Genomic DNA, 18,558 nt, shown 5'->3' with positions numbered 1-18,558 from the left:
CTCCAATATTCTGGCTGAGAATCACAAACGCGTAAGCAAGCACACTTTCATCCTTATTATAAGTAAAAAAATATGATTTCTAAAAATTTAAAAATTATGGATTAAAAATATGTAAATTTGACCATTCCTTGGTTTTTGTATCTATATGTGTTAACAAGTTCTACATCCAAGCGTTTTAACATCAAATCTATAGATGGGTTGTAATAAATCAATAATTATGAGCCTCCATTTCAGATGAACACGCAACCGATTGTTTATTGACGCTTTGTTGAGACAATGTCTTTTTTTCCTTCAGAAAGATGTAAAATTGATTCTAAAAGTAAAAACATTGAAAGTGTACCGTCATCGTGGATGAATACTATTAAAATTGCAAAACTCCCAAACAATTAATATACCATCATGATTCAGATGATTGTTGTCTCATGATGAGCATCATGATGATTGTTGTCTGATTCTTTACTGTGACTCTACGTCTTTTATTCTCCAAAAAGATGTAAAACTGATTCTAAAATTAAAATGATGCATGGATGGCTTAAACATTAATCATTTTCATTCAAATTATAATAATCTCAAAACATTAGCTTAAAAAATAATGCGACAACCAGATAATTAATTTTTAAATACTAAAATGTCTTAAATATATTTATAAGACACTTTGTTTTATTTAATGCGCTTCACATAAAAAGTTTATTTCTAATAAATTTCGTTTTCTTAAGCATATCAATGTTAGTAGGGTATTCATAAGCACATCAATAGCAGAAGAGCTTATATATGATTATTTATAAAAGAAAATAATTTGCATAAATGATTTCAAAGTATTTAATAGCCAAATGCTTTCAATAAAAACACATGCCATTATTTGGAGTAGTAATTTCGATAAGCAAACAATGTCGTTTAAATTTCATCTTAATTATATCAAAATCTATATTCTTAGGCTGGTAAAATTCATGAATATTTAAAAATGTGGTAATTTATTAAAATTTTGAATATATATATATATATATATATATATATATATATATATATATATATATATATATATTGTATATTTTATCTATTTTAATAGGCTTAGTGCTAGTTAGCTTAAATAGCACTGACATAATGTAGAATCATTATGTATAAACTGAGATTAAAAAGATTTCTTTTTCTCTTTAAAATAAATAAAAAAATATAATAATACATAATATAAAAGCACTATCCAAAAAAATTTTCAATTAACTTTTAATCTAACGAGCGTCAAGAAGACTTTATAATAATTACTTTCTATTTATTGTTAATGACTAAAAAGAAAATCTTAACTTTTATGACCATCTAGTCCAATTACTGAGTTTAAAGTGGTCCTGATAAAAAAAATGTGCATATTAAAGTAGATAACGAATTATATTCTTTATTCTTCATTTAAGCCTTTACGAATGAATTATAATCTTTATTTTTTTATTTAAGGAAATGGAAAAAATAAGAAAGTGAAACAGCTGTTTCAAACTTGAAAAAAGGTACATATTTCGCTAAAAGTTCATAAACTAAAATTAATCCCTATATCTTCTCAGAAGATATTAAAGAAATGAAGAAAACATAGTAAGAAATTATTCCTGGATCAAAACTTTTTATTAACTTTATGACAAAATTATTCATTTTGTAATTCTATTTATAATACGATAAGTAATATCAAAACTTAACGTGATAATGTTTGCAAATACCAATTAATATGAGAAATTAGATACAATTAATCTGATTTTCTACTGCATTTCGATATGAAACTGAAAGAGAAACAACTGATGAAATTAGACGCTAATTTCTCTGTAAAAAAGGTTTTTTTTTCTTCCTTCATAAATATATTGCACGTGGCAATTTTGCTTTAATGAAAAACGTATTGCTTTAATAAGAAGCTATTTTATCTAAAAAAGAAAGAAAGAAAGAAATGCGCATATTCTTAAATAGATTATATGTTTCAAATCCGTTTTGAAACAACAAAAAAAAAACAGTTTAATGAAATGAATCATGAATAATGAAGTTTTATATAATTTTACTAATTATTTCTTTGATTTTACGTTTTTAATTCAAGAGATGACCTGAAAAATTTCTTTAAATAGAATATTTTTTAATGATTAACTTTATCCTAGTTCTTTAATTGGAATCAAATTACAAGCTTTTCGAGTAATGAATGGAATGCATCTATTCATGAATTGTAGAAAATAATTTAAAATTTGTTTAGAGGTTTCTTCGATTTTCTAGTTTTTTTCTTTCATTTTCCCCTTGTTTTTTTTTCCTCAAAATGTATTGGTTTATTGAAAATATCAACCTCCTATTTAACTAACATTTATTTAATTATATTGCGTGATACTTAAACCAAAAACATTGAAAAAAGTTTTAAACTTTAAAATAGCGTAAAAATTATTTTTGCACAATAATTATTTTGTATGTTATGAGTACAAAAGTGAATAAATATGCTGTTTCAGACTTAATTTTTAAATTATTAAAAATCTGAACAAAACATTTGGTGTATATTGCGAGAGGCAATTTAAGTTCAAAATATATCTGTGCCAAATTTGGTAACGCTGTTATACAGATCACCACAAGAAAAAAAATCATCTTTATTTTTATTTTTTTGTTAGAAATAGAAATTTACTAGAATTAATACTCTGTATCAAGATTAAATTATTCAGAATGTTGTTTTATTTTGAATTTCGACTTTTTGAAGTTGTAATTTAACTTATAAATGAACATGTTACAAATCTAAACTAAGTTATAAATCAGTAAAACAAATACCGGCGTAAAATGAATTTGAATAAGCCGTCATAGTCATCAGGTGTTTGCATGTATTTTAATCAGCGATATCTCATGTAAAATATGCGAAATATCTATTTAAATGACAATGGTTTGGAGTTGCTGTTGTTTATAATGGCACTTGCCATAGACAAGCTCGCTGACAAAGTCAGCGTTTTCAAGCCAAGGGTGGGTCTCTTGTTTTAAAAGTGCCAACTAGGGCCAAGAGTACGTCTTAGCTACTCATGCATCACATTCGCTTGCACAACCCCCTTTTTACAGGGGGGCACATCTCAGAGATAAAACAGATAATTCACACATCTCAGAGATAAAACAGATGAAGAACAGCCATGTCCGAACCGTGACTCGAACCGAGAACGCCCAGGTCACGGTGAAGACGTGCTATTCCTATGCCAGAAAGCCGGCATGGTTTTGGGTTTACCAATTTACTGTTACTTTATTGTTATCATTTTGAAAGTTTTCCATTTAGTATTATTGAGTTATTCAATGTATAAATACCCCAATCATGGAACGCTCCAAAATGTATTTTCACGGTTTTGCACACTCATTGCTTTTTTTGTGTGTGTGTATTATTCGAAGAAATCTGCAGTCGAAGACCATCAGACACTTTTGGAAACTTAATGCGATGTTTCTCCATCACATCCCAATTGTCGGTTTTGGTTTCATTGATTTAAGAGTGGTGATTTCGCTGTCAATAACAAAAAATAACGGTCTGGAGGACCAAAAAAAATCGAATACATTCATTTGCCAGACTTATTGGACGAAAACGGGAAAACGTTGTAGAAAATTATGGAAAATATATTAATTGATATATATTGTGCTAATTTTTCTCAATAAATGCTTTTTAATGTGAAAAATATCTAAATACATGCAAGCACCTAATATTAGGATTGTTAAAACAATTTGGTTAATTTTAAATTAATTGTTCTTGAACGAAGTGATCGAAATTGTGAAGAAAGGAAAGAAAAAGAAAAAAAATTAAAATAGACTATTGGTATTTTTGCTAAGGTTAAATTTACTTCTATGAGAAACAATTAAAAAAATGATTCTAATAAATTTCTAAATCTAGAATTTTTATTCTAGCCATATATTGATATACAGATGCATAATTAAAAATCCCTCAAGATAAATAGTTTGATTTCATATTGTTACTAAAAATAGTATAGGTTACTCTTATATCATAATGATGCATAATTTAATGAATTTTAAAAATACCGAGCATTGTATTTGCAAATAGTTTTTAATATTAATCTTCATAAATAAATTGATAATGGTTCGATATATTTTAAGAAATTGATGATAACAAATAATTCAAATCGATGCCGACTTTGTAAGTGCATTGTGCCATCTATATATGCTGCAAAATAATAAATAAATAGTTAATAAGCTGTTTTAATAACAGTTTTTAGATTTAAATTTTGTTGAATGTGTTTGGATATCCTATTAATACAAATTTTATTATATTTCTTATTCAGATTCTGTTCTATTTTAAACCATTTTGAACTAAGAAATCACTTTAACATAGTACCAAATTTATTGCATATTTTCACTGGGTAGATGCCAATTAAATTCAAAGCTTTAATATGCTCATCTAAACATTTTTTGGTAATAGTATTCATAGCTTATAAGCAAATTAAATTTCATATCATACTCATTGCGACCTGGGTAAGAGGAATGCCTAAATTCAGGAAATACGAAAATACTTCACGATACACAATTCCCAACCGGCAATTGCTTATTGTCAAACATTCACTGTGAGTCTTTTATCCGTATCAAATAAGCAAACCCATTTCCACAGGATATTGGATACTCCCTTTTTTTTCATCTCGTTACGAAAATAATTAAAAATATCTTTATTTTCAGAGTGGAAAAAATGACTCTCCTCTAAATGAGCATTATGGTCGATCGTTATTATAGATTTTTTTTCTCATTCTTTAATTTCTGAACTGTTATGTTCTCGTGACTTTTTTTATGAAGAAAAAGAATAAACTTATGCTTTCGAAGCATGGGATATGAATTAATGAAGAAAAAAAATGCTACGTGGTAATGATCAAGATTTGCTTACATTAATGATCCGAGTTAACCATTTTAAAGAGCAGCTGCTGTCATTAAGTGGTTTTTTTTTAATTTGAATGAATTTTTATCATTACAGGGATGCTGAACGAATTATCGATTTTAAATTAGTCGAAGAGTTATTCTTAGACCTCTGGCAGATGAATTCGTACACATGTAAGATAATGTAGAACAGTGAGACTAAAATTAATTCGTCGGTGAAGGTGAAATAATGCTGTAATGTTTAGCATTTAAACAATTTATTTAAATATTCGAATGAAGTTATTGATTTGCCCATAAATACCTAGTATTGCCTTTCAGATATTATGAGAATACGATTGAAACTGTAACAATTGATATTGTCAATGCAATATATATATATATATATATATATGTGTGTGTGTGTGTGTGTGTGTATGCATATATATATATATATATATATATATATATATATATGTGTGTGTGTGTGTGTGTGTGTGTGTGAATGTTTCTTTCCTTTTATTGCGTATCCTTTTCATTTCGTTTGCACGATTGGGAATATCCTATTTTATTTTCCGATGCTTAAAAAAATGATGCTACTTGAAAAGTAAGATTTTTATGTCTATATTTATCGCTGTTCACGATTTTTTTTTATTCACCTAAAGCCTAGAATTGTTGATTAGAAATAATCTGCTCATTAACTATCCATCTTGCTTAAAACAAAATATGACTTTTTAAAACATTTTACCAGCAATTTATTTAAAAAATAAAATTCAAAGAATATTTTTTAAAGTCAAATATTTAAAGGTTAAATTTACAAAAATATGTTTTAGTATATTATTTAAGGAAGTCTGAAAATTATTTAAATTTCCCAAAATTCAAAATAATGTTAATAATATAATTTCTATTCTTGTACATTAGATAAATTTTATTTATTGATTATTCTTCCTGCACGCGATTATTTAAAGTAAGATTTTTCATCATCTACTAAAATTGTAACTTCAATTATTGCCCTGAAATTAAGAAAATTTGCTGAACATTTATACTTTAATTCTAATTCCTTGGAAGTGCTGTGTATAAATCACTCTATTACAATAATGTAAAACAATAATGCACTTGAAATAACAACATTACTTTTGTACAAAAGCATTTAAATAAAAAATCACATTTTATTTCATTTGCTCAATTATTCCTATATAATGAATTCAAACAGCTCTCGCCCAAATATGCTGGATTGTCTAAAACACTAATGACCATATATTACCTAAGGCACAACACCACTTATTATTTAAAATTCAACAATATTTCATTACTTTAAATACAGTTATTATCAGAGTAAATGCTACCTTTGATGCAAAGTATAAATGCTAAGTATTTGAAGTTTTTTAAAAATACATAGAGAATAAAACATATATCAAAGTCTAGGAGCCTTTTCTTAACTAAAACCACAATTAAATAAAATATTTATAACTTTATGTTTCCGCATATTTTAAATATTGCATCATTTATTCTGATAATAAAATAATAAATTAATACTAAAACATTATATTTCTTGGGGTTATTGTATTAGCAAGTTATTGTATTGTGTCAAATTTCTATAATTTGTTTCTTGCATATTCTAATCTAGGTAACTCATTTTCATGTAACACCAAAATATCTCTTCATATACATTCATATCGTTCTTGATTTCGACAAATGTAGCTTAATGATCTAAAAATTATCACATGAGAATTAAAATATATGCAAAAATATAAATTCCATGTACTTACGTGATATTCAGATCAATTTCTTCAGTTTTGTTTCCTACATCGTAGGAGCAATGTATACCAATAGCTTTGTCCATTGCTGTGACTACATGGTCATTGCTTTGGATGACAAGAACATTGGCAAATTTACCTTCTTCCTGTAAAAATAAGAATTAAATTTTTGAAAAATTGTATTGAATAGGTTGGGCGCCAATAAGTTTAAATGTTTGTTATTCAACATTTGATTGTAACAAGCACCAGGCGTATATAATTTATTTCATAAAAAATTTTGAATCTATTTTTTGAATCTATCTGTTGTCTTTACCATTCTGGCTGAAGACTTTCAGTGATCCTTGGAATTATTTTAAAAGCAAGGTTTCTTTTTTTGGTACTTTCTGATTATTTTTATACAATCAGTGCTGTGTAAGGAAAATTAAACTATAATAATAGCAAAGAAAGAGAATGAATGCATATATAGGAGATAAGTTGACAATAAGAAGATTCTCAGATACAAGCTACAGAAAATATAAAAATTAGCTCACTACTCAATTGGGGAAGTAAAAACCCATAAAAATCCTTTCATTAAGTTTGGCAGTGGCTGGCCTGCTCTGGTAATAAATTAAATTTGGCTCATAGTCAACTGTGTGGTACTTATATTTTTCTTCCTTTCACGGAAAGCCCTCCCACTCTTACTATCTTAATGTTTTTCCTTCTCCATCTATATTTTTCTTTAACTATTAATTGGTTCTGGTTTCGCTTCCATATTGCCCAACAGAAACTCATCTGCTTTAATACACATTTATTTTCTTTTGATGAAATTTGCTTTCGGAGAAATATATGAGAGAATATTTCAATTATATTATCTTTTAAATATTCTTTGCAAAATGGTATACTTCTGAATTGATAAGCCATCATTTCTTTTTTTATTATTATTCGAAAGTGCATAGGTCTGCAGGTGAACTAAAATAAGAAATATTTAAAGGATTTGCAGAACTGCAGAAAATAATGCAATACCATTTAAGTAAAAAAATGCAGTGCACTAACAGTTAAGTCTCATGAGCAGAACTAAAAATTGCTTCCAGGTTTATCGGGTTATGTATTAATGAAAATTATGCTCATTCTGTCAAATTCCTCATCTTCTAATATCAAATGCCACTATACCAGTGTCATTCATGGAGGAGTATGTATCCCATTTCATATGAAGTGTACTATTTTCTTGAAGCATACAACAGATCATGCGATGCTTGTAAAATTTCAGGTCACATAATGTATTTTCACTTAAAAATGTTGAAATTTAAATATGTACAATAGTAATTTCAGTACACTTGATGTATGCGTTTTATCGTAATATATGTGGAAGAAATCAATCTTATTTGGCTTGTGCTATAATTTAGTATATTTTAATCTATTCTTTCGTGCAACTGCTAATAAAACGTCTTTATGTAAATGCGAATTGGTCTTTATTATGCAAAACTATATTTATTTTACACCATATAATATTATGAAGATTATTTATTGTATGCTACCTTGATAGTTAATGTATTTCTCAATTTTGATTTTAAAAAAAGCATTAGGTAAATCTGGAGTACCTAATTTTGCTTTGAAACAAAAAATTTTTCATGCCGGAAAATATTTCAATGTAATATGAAGATTTTGTCTTTTTTCTCATATTTCTTGGAATAGCATCCCTTTTTTCAGCAAATAAAGGATTTTTGGGATTACGACTTATAAATAGGAACAATATTCAAGCAACTATAATGAATGGCTATTTCTAGCATTAATTGGGTTACCTGAAAAAATGCTTGGTAGAATAATGACTAAGATTTACTAGTCAACAATCAAATAAACGATTTTAATGGCTTTCAACCACAGTATAGGTTGTTTAAGCAAATAAATAAAAACAATTTGAAGTATTGACATGTTAAATAATGAAAACATTTTCCGTTTGATAAATAGATTAAAAATTTTATTTATAACAGGCAATAAATGACAAACTATAACCTAGCATATAAGAATTCATTTATGAAATATACAGGAATCTGCAGCATTAAAAATTAAGGAATATTAGCATTTACAGTAGACTCCCGATTATCCGCGGGCGGGTTATCCGCGCCTGCCGCACTAAGTTTTTTTTTTTTTTTTTTTTTTTTTTACTGATTTTTTTCAAAAAGGTGCAGTTTTACAGTTATGCTTTTGTAATTACATAATACATTACAGTATTAAAATAGTACATATGTATTAATTTTTCTGTGTATCTTTGACGCCTCTCGTAAATACAAAACATTTTTCTGTTTTCATTAACAAAATGCATTTTAGGTTAGTTTTGAGTGATATACTAAAATATTAAGCGTTAGTTAAACATTTCCTGCTGCTTATTTTACGTTTTATTGTACATAAAACGATTTTTCAAAGTTGGAATGACTGTTTTCTCTTTTGCTACACCCGTTTTTAGCTTTTTTCGGATTATCCGCGATTTTTGTTATCCGCGGCGGCCGCGCCACCCAATTCCGCGGATAATCGGGAGTGTACTGTATCTCTTTAACATCCAAGCACTTTTCAAGCGGCAATTCCTTTAACATCCAGACATTCTCAGCATGTCTCTGAAAGACATGGACACTTCCAAGCTGAAGGGCAGTTACCCCCCGCACTCCGAAGTAATAAATCTGTCGACGCTCTACCTTGAATAATTGCCTTGCGGGTTTCGACAACGAGTTTCATTTTCTATCAGCTTAAGAGTTTTATACAAATATATTTATATTTTTTAGTGTGAAGCGTTTCGCTCATCGTCTTTGTGGGGTATTTTTTTTTTTTTACAAAAAATATGAAATTTATTCTATAATTTAGAAAATAGGGTTTTTTTTATAAGTTTTATGTTAGGCTTCCAAACCATTTAAATAAAAATTGGCTTTACTAACAATTTCAAAAACATCTTTATGTTTCATCTTATTTTCAATAGGCTTTTACATTTTTTTTTTTTTTTGCCAAAATTAAATAATATATTATATATTACCATGTAAATTTTTACATAGTATTGTAGAACATACATTGTGCATATATCAATGTAATTAGTACATTTTTTTTTACATAGTATGGATGTCAATGTAATTCAGTGATTGGCGAGATAATGTTTTAAATCTTCATTTAATACCGAAATAAAAACATTCGTTGTATAAAAAAATGTGATTGCCCTTTTTGAAAAACATTTCGAAGATAATGCGCTCTTTGAACAGTCAGCTAAGATTTTTTTTTATTGTCTTTAGCATTTTTTTATAGTATAAACGGTTATCTTCATTGAATTTTTAAATATAAAATATTATTTTGCATTTTCGATAGTGATACTAAGAGAAAATTTTTAGAACTTTAATTAAATTTTTAAGGAAGTTTTTACATTTTGTTTCCAAAACCTAACACATTCTTGCTTTTACATTAAATAATCTAAAAAGAATGTGAGTGAATGTACATTCCAAAAATATCTTAATTTTGCCACTCATTTTTGCTAACCTTTTAAAATATAACTTTTAAAATTTTTGTCTAACCCAAGGGAATATATTATGTCAAACGTTATATATCTAATTTATCGAAACAATTCGATAGATGAGATAACATATTTTTAAAACTTTGTTTAATACTGAAATGCAAAAATTTCTGAAATAAAATTCGGGAAAAAATTACTCAGCAAAATATATTTCGAAAATACATTTCTTTAGTTTTCAGCCTGAACATTTTAATAAAACATTCATCACTATTAAATTCTTCATAAACTAAATATGAAGATTTAACACATTTATTATTACATTCATCATAAATATTACTTTTTTAGTATAAACTGTCATGCTGAATTTTTCAAGCTGAATTTCTCATTTTAAAATGTTATGTGAAGTTTTCTATAGTATTGCTAAGACAAGATAAATTTTTGAACGAAAGTTTCATATTAAATTACCCCAAATTTAAGCATTAGGGAATCATTTGCAAATTTTTGATAATTAATAAATCATATAACATTTTTTGACTCCTCATCTCTGTCTCTCTCGTTCATCTGATACTCGTTAATTTCATCTCCTGCTTCTTTGTTTAGAATAAACGAAAGATCAGCTAAGGTATCATTTTTTGGTCAACCATCATCTTCGCTGATAGAGCACTTCACTTTCATCAGGAGCAAGTAAAATTGCTTTAATTTCTACTTCAATGTGTCACAATTTCTTTTACTCATAATGAAGAAATAATAAGCGTTTTTCAATGCAAAAATTACTCTGATAATCCAATAGCCCGAATCACAGTACGTAAAATAAAGAGTAGAAATTCACAACTGAAGAGAAATTTTCAGAATGGCATTCGAAAAAGAAACTCAGCATTTATATAACTTATCTAGGCTATAAAGAATACTCCCGATCTTATTATGGTCTTTTAATGCTATTTTGAAAGAGGTAGATTGCACTCTGCCTCAGAAATTCCGACAGTCCTTTCATAACAGAATAAGACGCTTGGAGTGTAAAATGACCTCCATCAACAGTAAAGAGAGTCGCTACACATTTTGTGAGCAAACTGCGATGTAAATAGGCCGCAATGACAATGCAATAGTTTGTCTTTATATCATTACAATAGTCTTAATACTGAATAGAGCTTCTGATGCTTATCCGAAAAATAAACAACTTGCCGGTATCTTTATACATCATTCATCGTTAACAGAGACTTCAGTGGAAATTTTTTTATAAATGGTCATAAAATCTTTCCAATTTGAGCTAACAACACATGAAAATAGAAACTAAAACCCTTTCAAAATATAAAATATACGCAAACAACCTATTTAGTGAATCCCTCCTCAACCAAATCGCCCTAAGGCACAGGGAAAACTACTGTGAAAAAGCCGCGATTGTCGAAAATAACGAGGACCTCCTGGAATGTTTAGTAGAGTAGCCGTTTTTAATACCCTAAACGGCTAAACAAATCTCCCTTAAAACGGCTAGCAGACGCCCTAAACTGATCCACTTGGAAGTTATAGGGTAAATTCTCAAACCGTCCCAAACCTCCCGGCTGAAATTGAGAGGGTAAAAAAATAGCGTTGAAAATATTGATAATGACCAAACAGAAATAAAATAATAAGAAGACATATTTTATTTTCCAGGGTCTTATTTAAATCATGAAGGCATTTTCTATTTTAATATAACTATGTATTTAAGCAAATTTCATATCTGCATTTTATTTGAATGCAAACATATAAAAAAAATCTACACTTTCCATTCTTATATAAGCAAAGACAAATATCTTATTCTTATATTCTGGAATATAATATATAAAATGGTTATTTCCAAAACTTTATCATAAGTGTCTGTGAGAATCATGAAAATACTGAAAAATTCATTTACAAAGTGATATTTTTAAATATTAATTACAATTTCTTTTTGCACAAAAAGGACGCATTGTTAAGAATCCAATTAAAAGTATTCTGGTTGAATATACAGGTAATTAATTTAAATAATAAGCCATTTACTTAGTGGCATGAATTAGACAAAGAAGAAAATATTAGTGGAAACAGTAGTGTATTTATTTCATTTTGCTATGGCAACCTAAATGAAAAAGGAAAACGAAAAAATCCACTAAAATATCACTTGTCACAAGGCGAAAATAACAAAAGGGAAATACACCCCCAGGCCATTATGTATTAACAGAAGAAGTACTTCTTCCATTACAACCAAAACAAAAGCACTTAGTGCCTTCAGAAACAATCACAACTGCTTTGTAGATTTTTCCTTGCCAAAATTACTGGGCGTTCTAGAACAGAAAAACGCATACCTCATTTCTTTAGCATCTTATGCATGCTGGGATTTAATTCAATTTTCTAAGACCGCTTTACTAAAAGCACATTTACCTTGCACGTCAAGATAGAAGTCCTTTTATTATTTTAATATTTTCAATGGAACAGAGACCGCTTCTGCAAGAACCCTCCGCATTCACATTGCATAATAAATTATTTACAGTGTGTTTAAATGAAAATTTACGTCCGTCGGGATGCAAAACTAAGTACGCTTTAGATTGTAGTCAAGCATTGTAATCTCATTCTTTCACATGCAAAATGGATCTCCAACAATTGCTCAGAAGACGGAACAATGAATGCCAGAGAAGTTTCAAGATAATAGCAATGTTGTTCTTTATTCCCTGATGTGTCATAGCAAATTAAAGTCACAATTTACAGAAAAACACTTTATGCTGAAACCCAGAGATAAATTTAGACTTTCATTTGTATAAAAGATACCCTTGATTTGTTTATGTCATTTTGCTTTGTTATCCGGTATTATTAAAATCTGTCATTAAAATTTATAGCAAAATATTTTTAAAGTGACATATTATCTGTAAATTATGTTATGCCGGTAGATAATAATGAAAAAAAAAGTCGTTTAAAATATTCAATAAAGTACACTATTATAACCACCATTAAACATACAGTTATCTTTTGTGGTAGAAACTAAAATTATTTTCCAAAATAATCATTTTATTTAAAGAGTAATAGAATTTTTTTAAAAAATTCCCAGAATAATTTACGGAAAATATCATTGAAAAGAAGACTTCCAATTTATTTCCACTTTAAGGCTCGGGAAATAAACATCACCATCATGTCCAAATTGTTTTCTTTAATTTTAATTATCTTAATCTTAATAATGTTTTTGAGTATATTTTGATTATACTATATTATATTTTGAAACTAATTTATTTATTATATTATATTATATTTTGATTGAATTTATATTTACGTCTTCTGTGACGATGTTAAATATTTTTATATGCCTGTTATAAGTATATGTATTCAGTATGAGAAAATAATTGGCTATATTATTTTCTTTTTCATTTGTATAATTTAAAAAATAAATTAAAGGTAGATAAATCACTTCTAAAACATAATAAAGTTTATATTAACAAAAAAAAATTCAAAGGCAAAAATTTTTACATTAATTAATTCTTTATAGGCTATATTATTTTCTCTTTCATCTGTATAATTAGAGATTTAAAATGGGTCATTCATTTAATAAATTTGATAAACAAAAACCAAAAAAAATGTAAATGATTTTCCCCCTAGTCTCGTAAACTTCTACAATAGGGCATATTTTACCTTCAATGCGACTCAGTTTTCTTACGCTGTATCTGAAAGAGAATTTACTTTAGTTTAATTAAATTTATTTAGTTATATTAACAGTTCTGTTTGAAATAACCTCAGTTTTGGAATTTCGGGACGGACCTTATCATTTTGAACCGAATTTAGATGGCGGGGAAGAAACTTGAATTCCCACTTTTTCCAGTCTTTTGTCCCACACCAACTGGATGACATTCGCAATCCGATCGGAAGGGCCTAATTGGGCTTTGATGTTGGAATCTTGCCATATAGCCGAGATCTTGCCATATACCACTCGCACTCTTGTTGAGGTTCGAGCATGGAATTTCGGTCTCTTTTCATTAATGATTATATTCAAATTTGGTTGAACGTCTTCAGTTTTTGTGATTAGATTACTTAGAAATTTTACTTATTAAAATTATTGTTTTCAATTAGAGTACTCATGTACCCTGAAAAGATAAATTACAGACTAATTGATTGTGACAAGATCATTTAGAAATTTTACTTATCAAAATCATTGTTTTCGATTAGAGTACTCATGTACCCTGAATAGATTAATTAAACACTAATTCATTGTGACAAGATCATTTAGAAATTTTACTTATCAAAATTATTGTTTTCGATTATCATACTCATTTACAATGAATGGATGAATTACAGACTAATTGATTGTGATAAGATCATTTAGAAATTTTACTTATCAAAATTATTGTTTTCGATTAAAGTACTCATGTACCCAGAATAGATAAATTACAGACTAATTGATTGCGACAAGATCATTTAGAAATTTTACTTATCAAAATCATTGTTTTCGGTTAGAGTACTCATGTACCCTCAATAGATAAATTACAGACTACCGTGGTCGGAGTAGACAGTTTAAGGTTTAAAGCAACATATTAAAGAAAAAAAACCGTTTCAATCATCAGTGTTTAAAACTGACTGAATAGTTAATTTTAAGCAGATCAATAGATACTTCAAACAAGCCCATACATCTTTAAGTTGACCCATTGATTGGCCAGTTTTCCACGAAGTAGCTCCAAACCCAAACCAGTTCCAGTCATAGAAAATTCAGGATTTTTTGTTTAAAATATTTAAGTATGAAGAATAAAACACTAAAGATAATTGACAAGGCATTTTTAAAAAAAATTAAATTTACCGAATCCTTCAGTAATTTATTTATTGTTTCAAACAACGTAAAATATAAATTTTAACCTTATTTTATTCATTTCAGTAGAAAATGTTCCTTTGCCTAGTAATTCAGAATTAAATATCTATTTACGATTAAAATTGAAAATTATATTTTTATTTGCGATTAGAATTTAGAATTAAATATTTATTTATGATCAAAATTCATAATTAAATATTTATTTACGATTAAAATTCATAATTAAATATTTATTTATTAAATAGAAGCTCTGTATACATCCTCCTCCTTACTATAAAAATTTAATAAACGTCGTTTTAAAAACAACGTTGTGTTTTTCAGACCACAGTTATCACCCAATATCCCCAGACTATTGAAATTTCACTTTTAGATAGCCATTTTTTTTCACTGCCATCACTTGCATTCAATTTAAGGATTAGAAGAAAAAAAATGATTGAATTTGCAAAGCCAAAGTCCTTTTGTTACCGCAACAGAGACAGATCTCCGAATGCAATCGATCTTCGCCAACAAAAGAACGAGAGATATCCTCCTCCGAATCCAGCTATTCTTTTGTCATTAATGCAGATGTTTTCGCTCCAGTCTCCACAAAAGAAGCATTACAAAAAGAAGAGAAAAAAAATAATCCTAAAGAACTTGTCTTATTGCATCTCACCCCAGCTCTAACCTACCAAACTCATTTTCAGATAGTGTGGGATAAAAATTTAAAATGAGGAGGAAAAAAAATAAATAACACAAAACAAGTGGAATAAAGAAATAACAGAAGAGGATGAGGAACAACAAGCCAACAAAAATCCAGAATTCTGAAAAAGTTGCAAATTCGCGTTAGGGCCTTCTTGTTAAAGCCAAACAACAAAACAAAAGGTTTAAAAATGTACAGTCCAAAAATAAATTCGATGCTCGCTCCTCTGTTTTCTCCCTGATTTGCATGGAATGTTTGACGAGCGGTATGATGCCTAGGTTCTTCTGGAATACAATGTTTTCTGATTCTCATTCTTTTCCCGTTCGGGATATATAACCTGCTTGAATTTGTATGCATCAGGAATATATCATTTCTTATTAAAATATGCATCCTGTTTTATTTTATAAGGGTTCTGCACTTCATGTAACAGAATCTGTTGGAATGCTAATGCTTGTTTCTCATTATTCAACAAGTGCTATTTTATTACTTTAATAAATGTTTTCTGGTATTACATTGTTTATGTAAATGCATGTATAAATAATGTTTTTTTGTCCTGGTAACTGATGGTTTATTAGCTACTAGGACATAGTTATGTTGTTAGTGGCTGATGGGTTTAGTTCAATAAAGTATATATTTATACTTTCGATCAATTAGAATACCACCACAGTGAATATTAAATTATAAGTTTAGAAGATTTAGACGCTAGGATGACTCATCTTCTGCGATTTCACCCAAAATGATATTAATACTGTGTAATTAACACCACTGAAGTAGTATAGCTCTTCGTCTGTATGTCTCAATGGAATACGCATATTGAATGTTAGAATGAAATATCTAAAATCAGAATTTTGATATTGAAACTCTTATGTGTGGAATAATTGTCTGTTTAAAATGCAAAATCTGTGCAAAATAAAAATAAAATTTTGACTTTACAAATAATTGCATAATTTAGCTATGTCTACTTCCAATTTATTACATCGCTACATTATCAGAAATTACATTCATAAATTATAGTAGTTATATAAAGTATAATTATTAGTTGAAATTAAGAACTTTTGTTTCTAAAAGAAATTAAGAATTGGCATTTAGTTGAAACTGTCAAAGAAATCAAAAGTTTGACACTCAGCGTAACCATGGTAATCCAAGGAAGTGATATGCATGTATGGGCTCTTGGACCTTTCATATTTGCGCCAGTATAGTTGTCCCTCTGTACTTTATTTCTGCTCTAAGCATTTGTTACATTATCGTGACAAAACGATCTGCATATTGTATAACATTCTCATTTTGTTCAATTTCTCTTCTTTACTTATCATGTCGTATTTCGCATCAAAGACATTCAGATTATTTGCACCCAATGTTTAGGTATTTTTTCCGGAAACTTTTAAAGATAATGTTTCGAATCTGTGATATTGCTTCCCAGCATAATTGGTTCCATCATCAGCAAGACTGTTTTACAATCATCTGCATTGGACGGAGTCCGGGTGTCGCGTCGGAGGTCCCAGAGCTTGGCGACGAATTTGGCGCCAAAATAGATTATACCCGAAACATCGAGCATTTTCCCGATCCGTCCATTAGGAACCGAGATTCGCCTCGAACGTTCCTGATTGGTTGAGAGGTTTCTAGCCCCACCTCCTGAGACCTATAAAAGGAGGCAGTCTGCAGCTCCTTAAGTAGTCGGAATCGACGGTGAAGAACGAGTCTTCCAGAGATTAGCAGAGCAGCGACGGAGTCAAACTAGTGCTGAACTAAGCTGTGCGCTACTGTCTGCAGTAGAATCTTGTTGTGTGCACGTCTCGGCTGAAGATAATTGTCTTCTATGTGCTGTATATAGGTCTTCTTTATGCTGTCCTGTGTGTCTTCGTGTAAATAAGCGTCGGGTTTTTTTTTTTTTTTTTTTTTTTTTTTTTTACTGCTGCCTGCTGATTGAGCGTTCTCCACACCATATAACTTCCACTATCCAAACGAACCCGGAAAATTCGTAACAATAATTTGCAACCGGCACATAATAATATGCAAGCAACATCTAAAAACCTTCTCTGTAACAGTTGTTCGCTATTTTTCAAAAGCTTAAAATACTGATGGATAAAATACCAAAAATTTATTGTAACAGATAAATACATAAACAATATACAAAGAAAATACACATATGATATCGTAATATTAAGAAGAATTTAAAAATAAAAGGTAAACTAAATTTTTCCATTGGTGCATTTGTATCTGCATATTTAACATATATAAACAATGGACATATATTTATCTATGTACATTTTAGCATTTCTAATGCATCGCTTTATTAAATCCAGAAAGATTGGTAGCATTAATTGCAAGTTATATTATTAATAAATAATGATTCTGTGAGAAAGATGCCATTTTCTATCAGTTACCTTCTTTCCGAGGTAACACAACCTGTTGCACAATATTGTACGCCATTATATTACATTATTCAATATTCAAAACTATTATTGCGAAAGCTGTTTAATATCATATAATATAGTGCAATATATACATGTATTGTTAAGATTTTGAACGTTTCTCTCGTCATTACTTGAATCACTTATACATTGAAATGGTTGCAAGTAAATAGTAAGAAAGATAAAATCTTCACTTTATAGCAATAGCGTAACGCTAACGAAGGTCCGTTCTTATGTTATTTTTGAACGCGCAATAAGAAAACTATAATATGAATCACGCCCAGCAGGTGATTTTCTTCGAGTCACCGAACAAAAACCAATATATTTCGAAGTCATGCACGCTTATTTATAAGAAAAGCATTGAGCTTTGACTTTCTAACCTTTTATCATTACCCACACGAAACTTTCATTAAAAGAAACTAAATTCAGAACTCACGAATAATGTTGTTACAACTTTTATTGTGAAACATGCATTCGCACATCTTAATCGTAGAATATTATTTACGATTGCACAATTTCGGGAATTTAAAAGGCCAAAACTGCGTTATTTATCGACAGAATCCTTTTATAAATTCACAAATGATGCCAGTGATCCTTATTTCAATAATAAAAAGAACTAGAAACATGTGGACAATCATCAT

General features: G+C 28.7%; 1 protein-coding gene across 2 annotated transcripts in view; it reads right to left on the bottom strand.

The window, feature by feature from the left end:
- Positions 1-18,558, bottom strand: part of LOC129962605 (uncharacterized) — a 294,801-nt gene that overhangs the window by 92,032 nt on the left and 184,211 nt on the right. For both annotated transcript variants that reach the window (XM_056076468.1, XM_056076553.1), the window contains exon 10: positions 6,585-6,718. In XM_056076468.1, the coding sequence (XP_055932443.1) occupies positions 6,585-6,718 (134 nt within the window). The remainder of the gene's footprint in view (positions 1-6,584; positions 6,719-18,558) is intronic.

Source organism: Argiope bruennichi, chromosome 1 (assembly GCF_947563725.1).
Source record: "Argiope bruennichi chromosome 1, qqArgBrue1.1, whole genome shotgun sequence".
Lineage (NCBI taxonomy): Eukaryota > Metazoa > Arthropoda > Arachnida > Araneae > Araneidae > Argiope > Argiope bruennichi.
This window is presented reverse-complemented; position numbering and strand designations above follow the sequence as displayed.